Raw genomic sequence first — 14,754 nt, forward strand, 5'->3', positions numbered from 1 at the left:
TTGGGTTGATCAAGCAGTTGCTTTTAATGATTTTCAAGGCAATATGCATAAATGATGAATCTGCATGTACGTAAATTTTCACTTCAGTAAGCTCATCTTTTGACCAACGTTCATCACGGGTTATATTGTATGCGATTGACATCAAAGAACCACATGTGTATGAGCTTGTGCATTGAATTGAATTACACAATGGTTATTCAGGTTATTGATCGCTAGATGGAAGCGAACATGATACATATTACGTAGGATTCCATGCCTGTGCTGGGATTTGAACCCTAGCGACCAGAACTATGAACACTTTGAATTGTTAGCACCATGCAGGGCCGTGAATTATGGCCATGAAATTGATCATTTTGTTTTTCAGCCTAATTAATTTAATTGCTTTATAATGTTACTAGCACCAATATATAAAAGCTGAAATGGGATACAGCTACAGTCAGTTCAGTGTAACACGGAATATGATCAGGTCAAATATACATGGATCATAAGCAAATGTGGTGGAAAGGTCATGTTCCAAGTTATGATAGAACATACTTTAGTTGATAGAGATCATTTAGAGAAAGATGGACCATGACCTTTGGCATGGTGTATGAGATAATAAATGTTAATGGATGGGGTCATGTTCTATCTTATACAAGTCAGACTATAGCTGTCATGAGAAATGAAACCGTAATAATTTATAGCCTTTTTTGGAAATCGTTGATCAGCACAGTTACACATACAGTTATAATGCTACAGTACAATGGGGTATTCCATTTAAAATCAACACTACCCCTGTGGAAGATTATGGAAATATCTTCCAACTGGGGAGTATGAATTTCAAATGAAATGAACACATTAGGCAGCTCCATTTGAATTTCACACACCCTTTGAGAAAGATTCAACCTGAATCTTCCACAGAGGGAGGGTGAGTTTCAAATGGAGCTGCTAATGGTTCATTCCATTTGAAATTCATACTCCCTCTGTGGCAGATATTTTCAAAATCTGTCACAAGGGTTGTGTAGATTTAAATGGAATAGCCTAATGTAAAAAGTCTGTATATCTGTCTTGTGTACTTATAGATACCAGACTTGCCTCGTAATAAAACACTATCTGCTATGCCATTTCCAATTCTATGTAGATGGAATTTTACTTTTAAAGCAGCATGAATGATATTCAAACATAATTTATTAATAATTGCTTTCCAAGTACTATATGCTGGATGCCTCAAACACAATTGGTACCGTTCTTGTTCTTGGATTGATTGACCAATTGATTGACCGATTGATTGATAAGGCTAAGGCATAGGAAGAAATTGGCCTAACCACATCCCTCTTACCAGTTCTGAATCGATCGATCGATCGATTGATTGATTGATGCCCGGAAAGAAATTTGCCTAACCTTAACCCGCTTTAGCAGTTCTGAACAGAAGGTATATTCTGTGAGATATCGGTTCCAACTAAATTGATTATTGATTGATTGATTGATTGATTGATTTTTGTTATTATCTTGCAGCATCATACACATCAGAGCCCAGGCTACGCTACTGGAGTGGCTACATGTTATTCTATGAAAAGCTTGAAGGATCAAGAACCCCTGACCCACTATTTTATGGCCCTATCAGTCGTGGAATCAATCTACCACTCCTAAAGCAAGACAGTGAAGGGGAGATACATGTGTAAGTTATCATCATTCATTACTGACCTAATATTTTATGGCCCTGCCAATTGTGGAGTCAATTGATGTTCTCTAAAGCAAGACTGTGGAGTCAAGGTACATGGCATTCTTTTCTAAGAACAGTTTTGATTGGTTATAAATAGAGCGACATCATGTATTGAGCCAGTCAGAGATATGGTAAGAATGGTCAGTAGGGCTAAAGGGGATTAAGCTTTAAATTGCTAAGAGATGTACAAGCACTATTTTGATTGGTTATTCAGATGATTATATCATGTAATTAACCAATCAGGGACACTGTAAGAAAGACAGTAGTGTCCAATGCCTCTGTAGTATTTTGCCATGTGCCAGACAAACCTAGATTTTTAAATGCGTACCACTTTATACCACAGAGTTGATCCAGGACACTGCAGTTCTCCAGAACTCTCCCCACATCACGAGAAGGATCGGCTTAGCGAACTTTCCGCTCTCGTCCGCAAGGGAGAACATCGCGGTTTGTTTGTTGACAAGATGCCGCCTGCAATACAGCGATCTATTCATGAAGAGAACCTGCAGTATTTGAGATTTCGAGGGATTTATACCAATGAGTACTTCACATTTGTACGGTAACTAGCTTCATGCAATATTGTAAGTAAAAAAAAAAAAAAAATTAAAATATCGAAAATTTCATAATTGTACAATTTCATGACCATATTTGAAATCAGCATGAAAAATGCATTAAAATGAATACAAACAAACCTAGTTTACTTGCTTAGGCCACAGTAATTCATCATCAATTACAACACCTAAACATTTTTTTGCCTTGTTAACTCTCTAGTTTACAACCATTAACAATTACTGAAACAGAATCTTATAACTTTACGTAATCTTGCACTACTGCCAATAACATTACTTTAGTCTTATTTGTATTGAGGAAAAGCTTGTTTTCATGCAGCCATTCGGCTATCGCCTCAAGATCCTCTGTAAGCTTCTTTGACATAATGTTAACCCCCTGAGCACTACCTGATGATCTAACATTGCCTTTGATTGGTCAATTACATGATATCTTCATTTCAATCACCAATCAGAATGGAGTTTTGCAAATAATTCACCCCAATTTTTTGTGTGGTGAAATTATTCTAACAATGTTGCTGATTGGTCCAATTGATAATTGAAACTCCTTTTTGACCAATAGGCAGGTAGTTCTCACAGGGTTAACATCACTTTCATTTCTCTACCAGGGTTATACATACCACCAAGAGTATGGTACAATGGCAACAACAAGTATGCAAATAGCACTGCAGTTTCTACTCAATACATACTTTAGAACAAAGAAGAAACTAAGGTTAGTCGGGGTGTGGGGGTGGGGGTTGTGTTTACGGGGTATGTGTACGTTTCTACTTAATACATACTTTAGAAAAAAGAAGAAACTAAAGTTAGTAGGGTGTCTACTCTACATACTGTAGAACAAAGAAACTAAGGCTGGTCATGGTGTGCTTTAGTGTGGATGAGGCGAGTGATTGTGTTTCTAATCTATACATTAGAACAAAGAAGAAACTAAAGTTTGTCGGGGTGTGTTTTTGTATGGGGGAGAGCAGGTGGGTCTGTTTCTACTTAATGCATACTTTAGAACGAAGAAGAAACAAAGGTTAGTCTAAGGGTGGGGGTGTACATGTATGTGTTTAGGGGTATTTCTATGTCTCTACCTACTCCTCATTCCAGAAAAATACAGAACTAATTTTTTTTTGATTAAAAAAATAATATCTTGTTTTGCCAAATGAAACATAGCTAAATCTTTTAGTCCTAACTGGCAATGAAAGTAAAATTTTAATATTTGGTCAATATTTGGAAATAAGGGCCAAAAACATGCATTTTTAGGTGTTTTTCAACTTTTTTCGTATTCTGTGACAATCAAGCCCAAAGATGTGACCAAAGGCTAATATCAAGTTATGCATTCTAATTTTTTGAAAACACTGTTAGTTCTGTATTTTTCTGGAATGTGGAGTAATACATTAGAACAATGAAGAAACTAAGGTTAGTCTGGGTGTGAATTGTGTATGGGATGTGTTTCTACTCAATACATACTTAAAATCAAAACTAAGATTAGACTGGGCATTTTTGTGTGTGGAGATGGGTGGTGTATTTCTATTCAATACTTAAGAACAAAGGAAAGTCTAACGTTAGACCACTTAATATTGTTATTATTGTATGACAGGAATGAGATAGAGGAATGGTGCATGTGTATAGAAAGACTACTGAAATACAGTCGTGAGACCAGTCTATGGGCTGTTGAGTTCTTAGCTAGTCAACAAGGCAGGAGTTACATCACGTAAGTACAATGGGCCATTCCATTTAAAATCCACACTACCCCTGTGGAGGATTTTGGAAATATATCTTATACAGGGGGAGTATGAATTTCAAATGGAATTAACTAATTAGCAGCTCCATTTAAAACTTGCCCTCCCTCAGTGGACGATTCGGGTTCTCAAAGAGTCTATGAAATTCAAATGGAGCTGCTTAATGTGCTCATTCCATTTGAAATTTATACTCCCCCTGTGGAAGATATTTCAAAATCTTGTGTGAATATTAAATGGAATGGCCCATTATTGTTATACCTCTACAAGCTTCCAGCAGATTTGTACTTGTTTAAATTGTTACACTAGGATCCACAACTTGCTCATCTATCAGGGACACAGTTCTTTAACTCCTATACATTTGTACATTCATTGAATGCCTTTGACAATTCGGGTACAAAAACTCATACTCTGCAACTTGAGGTCAAATTTTGCACTATGGTTGTTTCATTGAAGTTATTGAACTATGCCATTGGGATGAGGCCATAAGTCAAATACTGTATATTCTCTAACTGCTCCCCATCTTATTTCAAAGATATATTGGACTAAAAATTTCTGTGCCATAACATGTAAGTAAGCTTAAAATTGGCATGTCATGATCTGATTTTGTAGTATTTTCTGATAATGTGGGCACGGCCATATTGTACTTCAAACTTGAAGTCATATTTTGTGAGGTTCGCCTCTAGTTTTTTCATTGAATATTCATTTCTAATATATGACTCCCCCTTTCAAAAGTCTCACATCCCCCGGTGTTTATAAGAGAATAATATACGGTACTTAAAAAAACAAAGTTGTGGAAGTACATAGAACAACTTTGTTACCAAGCTGACATTTTAACACTTCAAAACAGGCACTATTACTGAACGATTAAGAGTTACCTGTACTATTCACCGGCTTTCTTTGGCGCTCATTGCTAATTTTGCCACCTGTACAGCCTGGTACAGTATAAACACGGAAGTGGGGTTCTGATAGGCTAATTTGTAAATTGAATCGCATCATGGAATATCAGCACCCTTATTCGCTGAACAAGCTGTGTAACATCTAATGTCCTATGTCTCTGTTCTTTTCACAGGCCATTCCTTCTTGAGTGTCCGACCCAGGAGATCCGCGGTGCCTATGCTCGTATAGTAGTCAATATCTTACAGAGTTATTTCCACCATACAAATAACACAGAGTCACCTCACCTAGACCAGACTATAGAGTATCTATTAACACTACTAGACAAGGATGTGCCGGATCATTGCAGGACATGTGGCCAGTACTTTTGGCTTCTTAGTGTATACCTTGAAACTGTAAGTAACGTACCATGTAATAATGGGCCATTCCATTTAATATCCACACTCCACCTGTGGAAGATTCAGCTAACGTCTTCCACAGAGGGAGCAGCCCTCGAAAGAACCCACGGTACCGACGGCATATTGCCGTGGGTGCCCACCCCCACTGCCGTAATGCCCTCCCCCACTGCCGTAATGCCCTCAAAATATGTCCTTTACCGACGGCAGTTACTTGCCGTGCCCTCTAAAGAAGTTGCCGTCGGTGCCCTACACCTCAAAGGACACTTTGCCGACCACTCCTTTGTGAAGAGTTCTAAGGTTCTTGCCGACTTTTATTTACATTGATTTCCTCTTCTATGACCTTTTGAAGGGACACCTATGCTAAGCTCAAAGCTTATCTCAGAAGACAGTTTTGCCGACAACCACTTTGTGATGAGTCTTGCCGACTTCCATTTACATTTATTTCCCCTTCTATGACCTTTTGAAGGGACACCTATGCTAAGCTCAAAGCTTATCTCAGAAGACAGTTTTGCCGACAACCACTTTGTGATGAGTCTTGCCGACTTCTATTTACATTTATTTCCCCTTCTATGACCTTTTGAAGGGACACCTATGCTAAGCTCAAAGCTTATCTCAGAAGACAGTTTTGCCGACAACCACTTTGTGATGAGACTTGCCGACTTCCATTTACATTTATTTCCCTTCTATGACCTTTTGAAGGGACACCTATGCTAAGCTCAAAGCTTATCTCAGAAGACAGTTTTGCCGACAACCACTTTGTGATGAGTCTTGCCGACTTCTATTTACATTTATTTCCCCTGCTATGACCTTTTGAAGGGACCCCTATGCTAAGCTCAAAGCTTATCTCAGAAGACAGTTTTGCCGACAACCACTTTGTGATGAGTCTTGCCGACTTCCATTTACATTTATTTCCCCTTCTATGACCTTTTGAAGGGACACCTATGCTAAGCTCAAGGTCACTTTTGCCGACAACCCCTTTGTGCACTCCTTTGTGATGAGTCTTGCCGACTTCAATTTACATTTATTTCCCCTTCTATGACCTTTTGAAGGGACCCCTATGCTAAGCTCAAGGTCACTTTTGCCAACTTTCCAATTAACTGTTTACATTTATTATTTTCCTTTCCATGACCTTTTTGAAAGGACACCTTGCATAATGAAGATGATTTATTATTTGATTTCTGGACATTTTCGAATCAATGCTTATAACTGTTGGATTCATATATATACCCTCACTTAGACATGATTGTAAGTTCAATGGTGTTAAAAAAATTTTTGGCCAAAATCATTGTCTGGTGGAGTAAAACAACTTCAAATCTATTGTGTTATATCATTGAATTAAAAACAAATTCAGTCATAGTCACTAGATATTTAAATGAGCTAATTTGCATATTTTACCAAATAAGGAAACCTGTTTTGAAGTATATACATTCATATCAAAATATTTGCGAATATGATTAAGCTCATCAGTAGACTAAAATGACTTTATGCTTAATGCTTGTGGTGCTAGCTGATGATGTCCAGGGGATGCCGATGTAGCATTTACCTTATATATAATAATGAGCTAATTTGCATATTTATGTTTTGAAATTTTTTTAGGAAAATACCTTAACATTTGGTGTTAGAATAATTCTGGTATACCCTGCACACAAGTATAAACCTAATCCAAATCGATATAGCTACAGACTGAAATAAAAGGGAATTCCCCAATTCTTTCCGCATACTTGCCAACTTCAATATTTGAATACCAATGTTCGATAAGCACTAAAATCATCTATCATGATTGCTAACGTGAGTTTTCTTCACTTCTGAGAAATTGCCTTGGTGCCCTTCTCAAATTTTAAACAGTTGCCGTGATGCCCTTTTGAAATATTACAAATTGCTGTGCTGCCTCGCCTTTTCAATGGAAATCCAAGGCAATTATCAACTTGCCCTAAAAAAGTTGCCGTGCCCCTTCAGATCCTTAATTCAAGGGCTGAGAGGGAGCATGAGTATTGAATAGAATAGACAATTGGGTAATTTCCATTTGAAATACTCCAGTTGTGGAAGATATAGGTAAAGCCATAATACAAGGGGAGTATGGGTTTCAAAATGATTTACCCTGACCAGTTACATTTTAAAAACATACTCCCCTGTGGAAGATATTTCCAAAATCTTCCACAGGGGTAGTGTGAATTTCAAGTGGAATAGCCCAATAGTTGTACTATAATCTGGTTAACTGGACTTGCTATGTTTAAGTGGGACATTTTCACATCCAATCCTGAATTCATCAGCAATACTGATCTTCTAGCGGTAAAAGTGCATGGAACAGTGAAGCGGAGGTTGTATCACAGGTCACATTTGGGTTTAACCTGAGAAAGAGGTATCTTCAAATTAAAGCAATCTTTATACGAGTGTATATTCATACGTAAAGCAATCTTGTTCGTTTTCTCTGTGGCTATAACATGTTTTCATTCTATCATCAGGACATAGCGTGTGTGCACCATTTATTTGGCCGTGGTGCATTCCATCGTTTGATGACATTCCTCATAGGACCCATACAACCGGATGAACAGGTAAAGTTACTTAACCTTTGACCTTCAACAGGTCAATCTAATATTCATGATTACCAAACAAGAAACGCTAATAACTATAACTTAGTAGATTATTCAACGACCACGCTGTCCCTACATAAAGGAACTCATTGCAATATTCTTTAAGAGCTTCTTATTCAGTGAAGCATTTCCGGAACGTGTACAAACACGCTTAATTTCAAAATATGATTAATTGCTGAGCATTGTAGTTTTTTTTTTTTTTTTTTTTCTTTTAATTTGCCATTGTTTTTGTGTTTTCTGTTTGGTAACTTTTCTGTTAAAGCTGATTGCTACCTCTGGCCTTCCTGGCCCATCTGCTCCATGATTCTTCAATGGTATTTTGATGTAATGATATCTTAGTGCATATTTTGTTTGTTATTTTTATGTGAATTGTGGAAATAAATAAATGAATGAATAGCTCAAAAAGTGTTAGTCGCAGAAAGATGTTGTAATTGACTTTTCTCCATGAAAACATCAAAGCCAATAAAATGTTATAATTTGTGTAACATATATTTTATATTTTATGAAAAAGTGTAAAAAATCCTCTCTTGGGATTCAAAAGTGAACAAAAATCACAACAAATATGGGATTATTACCCCATATATGGCACCAAGATAATCAGTGCAGCTTTTTGTTTTTTAACATCATCATGGATATTGAATAGTCATGTGTGTATTTTCCATAGCAAGTATGAAATTTGCACTCACTTTACTGTTGCAGTTATAGCCATTTTAATATTGACATTAAATAACATGACCTCTGGACTTTTCCAGTTGAATGCATACACCCCTATGGAAGACATGGACTTAATCTCCCACACAGGGTGTGTTGATTTCAATGGAGTTCCCATTTAATTAACCTAATTTGAAATTGACATTCTCTGTGTTGGAGATTAAGATCATGTCTTCCATAAGGGGTGTATGGATTTCAACTGGAATAACCCGTTTTGGAGCAGACAACACTGAATGGGTGACTCCGTTTAAAATTCACACTCCCTGTGTGGGAGATTATGATCATGTCTTTCATAGGGGGTGTATGGATTTCAACTGGAATAACCCGTTTTGGAGCAGATGACACTGAATGGGTGACTCCGTTTGAAATTCACACTCCCTATGTAGGAGATTAAGATCATGTCTTTCATAGGGGGTGTATGGATTTCAACTGGAATAGCCCATTATTGGGTAAACATTAAGGTTTTGTGGAATGTGTACTTTTTTGTGTTTAGGACTTTGTATCTCGAAGATGGACGTCTCTTCAGACCAGAGAGTTTGCTTATCTTCATGTCATGCTAGCTTCCATGATCTTATATTGTGATGTATCACCTCATTGGAGTGTAGGTAAGTTAGGTCATGTGTAGTCATGTTGAGGTCATGTTATGTAAAGATTTTATATCTCAAAGATGAACATCCCTTCAGATCAGAGAGTTTGCTTATCTTCATGTCATGCTAGCTTCCAAGATCTTATATTGTGATGTATCACCTCATTGAATTGTAAGTAAGGTCATGTTGACGTCATGTTATGTAAAGATTTTATATCTCAAAGATGAACATCTCTTCAGACCAGAGAGTTTGCTTATCTCCGTGTCATGCTAGCTTCCAAGATCTTATATTGTGATGTATCACCTCATTGAATTGTAAGTAAGGTCATGTTGAGGTCATGTTATGTAAAGATTTTATATCTCAAAGATGAACATCCCATCAGATCACTGTTTGATTGATGATGACATATTATTAAATGATTGATTGATTTTACTTCTACTTGACTCAGGTCGAGGAGACTCACCAGACAGAAAGAAGACCCTTGTCTTGCCAAACAATGACAAACTGCTAGAGATGCCTGCCGACATGAAGAAGATATTAGTAGGGACAGAGTGTGTCAAATACATCAGGGAGGTAAGCAAGCAATGTCATTAATTTGCATATTCATGAGATGACATCATTAATTTGAATATACATGAGATGACATCATATGATGATGTCCTTAATTAGAGATGCCTACTGACATGAAGAAGATATTACTAGGGACAAAATGTGTTAAATACAATAGGGAGGCAAGCAAGCAATTGGCTATGCCAGTTGAAATCCATACACCTGCTATGGAAGACATGACCTTAATCTCCCACACGGGGAGTGTGAATTTCAAATGGGGTTGCCTGAATGAGTTAGTCCATATTTGAAGTCCACACCCCCTGCGTGGGATATTAAGTTCACATCTTCCATAGCAGGTGTGTGGATTTCAACTGGAATAGCCCATGGCAGAATCTAGTCGGCTCTGCCCACCAAGTTATGGTTAATATCTATTCCAGCTCAAGTGACACCTAATTAATTTCCTGGACTTGGCATTTTACTTAGTTACATTTTACATAGTGCTAGTTTTCATACCCCTTAGGCTACTCCAATTTGGTGCACTCACCAGAGCGCTTTAACCAGGTCAACCAGCATCTTAAGCAGATGTTATTGCTCTGAAGATTCATTGTTGCTAGTGATGTTGAGACACCTCTGATGACGTCACAGTTGTAGATGACGTCAAATTTGAAGATGTTGTGCCGCCCCCTTGGTTCCTGGGAGGGGGGGTCAAGAGGTTCTCCCAGACAGTGTCAATGTTTAACCCTTTGTCAGGGTTCAGTCCGAGTCTTTTTGTTCTAATATGGATTGCTTCCAAGACCCGATGAGGGAAGTCCTATACATAGGTGTGTACGTCAGCGATTCAAGCGAATACTCGCAATTTGAAGCTGCACCTAATGAAACACGCACTGATGTCACTGATGGATAAGTAATATTTTATGTTTACAATAATCAAATTTAACAGTAACATGTGTTCATTATAATCTCTAATGTTTATTTTTTTCCAGTCTATCTTGGCATTCCGTGAGTTAGTAGGGGGCACAGTGCCTATTGTAGACATACTACTACACTATTCTTTCTGTGTTTTTTTTTCAGTCCATCTTAGCATTCCGTGAGTTAGTAGGGGGCACAGTGCCTATTGTAGACATGCTACTACACTGTTCTTTCTGCAATCATAACTTCTCTGTGGCAACTTTAGCACAAATACAAGTAAGTATTGTTATAGGAAAAATATTTAATTCTCGATCATGAGAGCCAACTTGCAGGGTTCGTAGCGGTCATTAAATTCCTTAAAAGTCAGTGAATTTGAAGCAAGGTCATTAAAGTCATTAAAAGTCATTAAATTTTGTAGAAAAGTAAAAAAAAGTCATTAAAAGTCTTTGAAATATATTTGTATGAAGGAAAAAATAAAAATACGATGTATTTTAATAATTATTTTATTTAATTTATGATTTAAACATACCTGCCAACTGTTCCGCTTTTGGGGGAACTGTTACACTTTTTAACCTCAAAGTCGGTAAAAGCGGAACGTTCCGCTTTTCCCGAGAAAAAAGAAATATTAATGATGATTCTTTCTGGACACATATATTTCCAATTTTAAAATGAAAATTCCTTAGAACCCTGACTGGATGACTAGGCTAGGTAATGGTACTCATTTAACATGCATGTGGTCACCTTTTCATGCCCAAAAGACTCCCAAAATTGATGCATTTTGGTCGATTATCGGACCTGCATGTTATCAGGTTTTGCGTTCAAAAACTCATCTCTTTTTCCTCAATGAATATTACCTTAGTAAGAAGTATGTAATGTGTATTAATGAACGATGGCGTTTGAGATGATGCTGGACTGATGTCGTGTAGGCCTATATGTATACTCTAATATCAAGTCATGTTTAAGTCTAAATTAAATTGAAGCAAACTTGGGTCAAAGGTTTGATATGAACCTTTTAGCTGTATCCTTTGGCTTTGTGTGGCCGTCAGTCGGGGTGGACTTGGGGTGGGGGAGGCTGGGTGGGGGTGGGTAAGTGTGTGTATGTATTTCCCTTGGGATAGGCCTACTATTTTAGTCCCAATTTGTAGTGACATCACTCTGTATGTTTAACATACTGAATTTTACAAATTACTTTTATCATACAATGTATTCTTCATGCACATTAGTACCCCCCCATGTGGGCCCCCTCCCACATACCCGAAGGTGTGGGGGGGTCAAAATTTGATGAATCATTGTTTTTATATTGCGCATTATATATATCAATTTCAGTCATGTAGGCCATGTTATTAGGCAAAAATAAAACTTTGAAGAATGTCTCTCTTGTACAAAAGTATAGGAAACTGAAAACTTTAAAGCATGTTTTCTGGAAGAAGGAAGCACTTTTTATTAAAAGTGTAAAACAAGCCAGGAGCTTTGAAATACACATTAGTACCCCCTCCCCATGTGGGCCCCCTCCCACATACCTGAAGGAGGGGGTGGGGGCAAAAATTTAATGAATCATCGTTTTTATATTGCGCATTATAGGCCTATATATCAATTTCGGTCATGTAGGCCATGTTATACAGGCAAAAAAAAACTTTGAAGAATGTCTCTCATGTACAATAGTATAGGAAACTGAAAATTTAAAACCTCTTTTTTAGGATGAAGGAAGCATTTTTTCAAAAAAGTCTAAAACAGGTCAAAAATGGTGTAAAAGCCCTCTGGCTTCGGGGGGCTTCATCCACTCGACCCCCACCGGGGCTTTGCCCCTGAACCCCGCTGTTATATGCTCGGTCGCACAAGTGCTCCCGCGCAATATGTGTTCCACTTTTGGGGTTTCTAGGGTTGGCAGGTATGTCTGATTATTATGTATTACTTTATACTTTCCCGTTAGATAAATTAGAACAGTAGATTAGTTGAGTAACCCTTCCGAATTCAGCAGCTGAACCTGCAGGCTGTAGTATCAATGTATATTTGTATAGGGTAAAACTAACTGGTACTTATATTAAGAGGTACAAACATAACTGGTACTTATATTAAGATGTACAAACAATACTGTTCAACACATCCGAGGTATGAGATTTAATAAAAAGTCATTGAAAAGTGTATTTGAAAGTCATTAAAAGTCATTGATTTCACTGTGGTCTTGACACTATGAACCCTGACTTGGGTACGCACAGGTAATTACGTCAAGCGTACTACGCAAAGACAGGTGCTTACGGTGCAAACACAGCTTTTGAGAAGTGACCAATCACACGGTCGTTGCTAGACAAGGTCAAGGTTCGGTCATGTAGGTCACATGATTGTGTTATTCTATGAAAAGTACGCTGACGCAGAAGGTACATCCTCTCATGTACGTGTCAGGTGTTGTGTCAATACGTGTAGCATACTTCTCAAAAGCTCTGACTTTGACGACCAGCTACTTTTACAACTTTTACATAGCGTGAATTGTTTTATATTTTCAATTCGTCATCATTTACAATATCATATGCTTGTGGGATGCACTTCCTATTTGCAAAAAATGTTTGTTTAATGTCCGAGAATTAAATGTAGAAACAGTAATGCGATATCTATAATATATTCTATAATTGCATTGTGGTCCCGATCATTGTAAACAGCGAAAAAAAACCGACAGTATGCCATATTAAATTTCATTTTACCATTTCTTTTGCAAAGAAATTGTGATCTTATGTCAATGGGGCTATTCCATTTAAAATCCACACTCCCCCTTGGAAGATTTTGGAAATACCTTCTACAGAGGGAGTATGAATACATTAGCAGCTCCATTTGAAACTCACCCTCCCTTGGCAGAAGATTCAGGTTGAATCTTTCTCAAAGGGTGTAAGAAATTCAAACAGAGCTGCCTAATTTCATGTTATGTGTTGTTGCACAGGAGCAAATATCCACAGCTCCAGTGAATGAATTGAAGCCTGTATTCGCCATGCTACTAGAGATGCTACTTATGGAAGACCCACTGCAGAAATCAAGACTGAAGTGTGCTGTAGAAGGCAATAGCAATGATGGGTTACTAGGTAAGCATGGGGACGAGTGTCATCACTAGGGGCAGGGGAATGGGGGACAGTGTGAAATATGGGGGACTAGAGATGCTACTCATGGAAGACCCACTGCAGAAATCTAGACTGAAGTGTGCTGTAGAAGGCAATAGCAATGATGGGTTACTAGGTAAGCATGGGGACGAGTGTCATCACTAGGGGCAGGGGGAATGGGGGGACAGTGTGAAATATGGGGGACTAGAGATGCTACTTATGGAAGATGCATTGCAGAAATCAAGACTCAAGTGTGCTGTAGAAGGCAATAGTAATGATGGGTTACTAGGTAAGCATGGGGATGAGTGTCATCACTAGGGGCAAGGGGAATGGGGGACAGTGTGAAATACGGGGGGACTAGAGATGCTACTTATGGAAGATGCATTGCAGAAATCTAGACTGAAGTGTGCTGTAGAAGGCAATAGTAATGATGGGTTACTAGGTAAGCATGGGGACGAGTGTCATCACTAGGGGCTGGGGTTATGGGGGGACAGTGTGAAATATGGGGGACTAGAGATGCTACTTATGGAAGATGCATTGCAGAAATCTAGACTGAAGTGTGCTGTAGAAGGCAATAGTAATGATGGGTTACTAGGTAAGCATGGGGACGAGTGTCATCACTAGGGGCAGGGGGAATGGGGGACAGTGTGAAATATGGGGGACTAGAGATGCTACTTATGGAAGATGCATTGCAGAAATCTAGACTGAAGTGTGCTGTAGAAGGCAATAGTAATGATGGGTTACTAGGTAAGCATGGGGATGAGTGTCATCACTAGGGGCAGGGGGAATGGGGGGACAGTGTGAAATATGGGGGGACTAGAGATGCTACTTATGGAAGATGCATTGCAGAAATCTAGACTCAAGTGTGCTGTAGAAGGCAATAGTAATGATGGGTTACTAGGTAAGCATGGGGACGAGTGTCATCACTAGGGGCAGGGGAATGGGGGACAGTGTGAAATATGGGGGACTAGAGATGCTACTTATGGAAGATGCATTGCAGAAATCAAGACTCAAGTGTGCTGTAGAAGGCAATAGTAATGATG

General features: G+C 38.3%; 1 protein-coding gene across 1 annotated transcript in view; it reads left to right on the forward strand.

The window, feature by feature from the left end:
* The window catches only part of LOC140145438 (ubiquitin carboxyl-terminal hydrolase 24-like), a 116,555-nt gene that overhangs the window by 94,085 nt on the left and 7,716 nt on the right, over positions 1-14,754 (forward strand). The window contains 10 exon segments of the mRNA XM_072167155.1: positions 1,495-1,657; positions 2,046-2,280; positions 2,874-2,977; positions 3,848-3,961; positions 5,059-5,278; positions 7,744-7,833; positions 9,077-9,188; positions 9,619-9,743; positions 10,791-10,904; positions 13,558-13,696. Coding sequence (XP_072023256.1) covers positions 1,495-1,657; positions 2,046-2,280; positions 2,874-2,977; positions 3,848-3,961; positions 5,059-5,278; positions 7,744-7,833; positions 9,077-9,188; positions 9,619-9,743; positions 10,791-10,904; positions 13,558-13,696 — 1,416 coding nt within the window.

Source organism: Amphiura filiformis, chromosome 2 (genome assembly GCF_039555335.1).
Source record: "Amphiura filiformis chromosome 2, Afil_fr2py, whole genome shotgun sequence".
NCBI classification, from domain to species: domain Eukaryota; kingdom Metazoa; phylum Echinodermata; class Ophiuroidea; order Amphilepidida; family Amphiuridae; genus Amphiura; species Amphiura filiformis.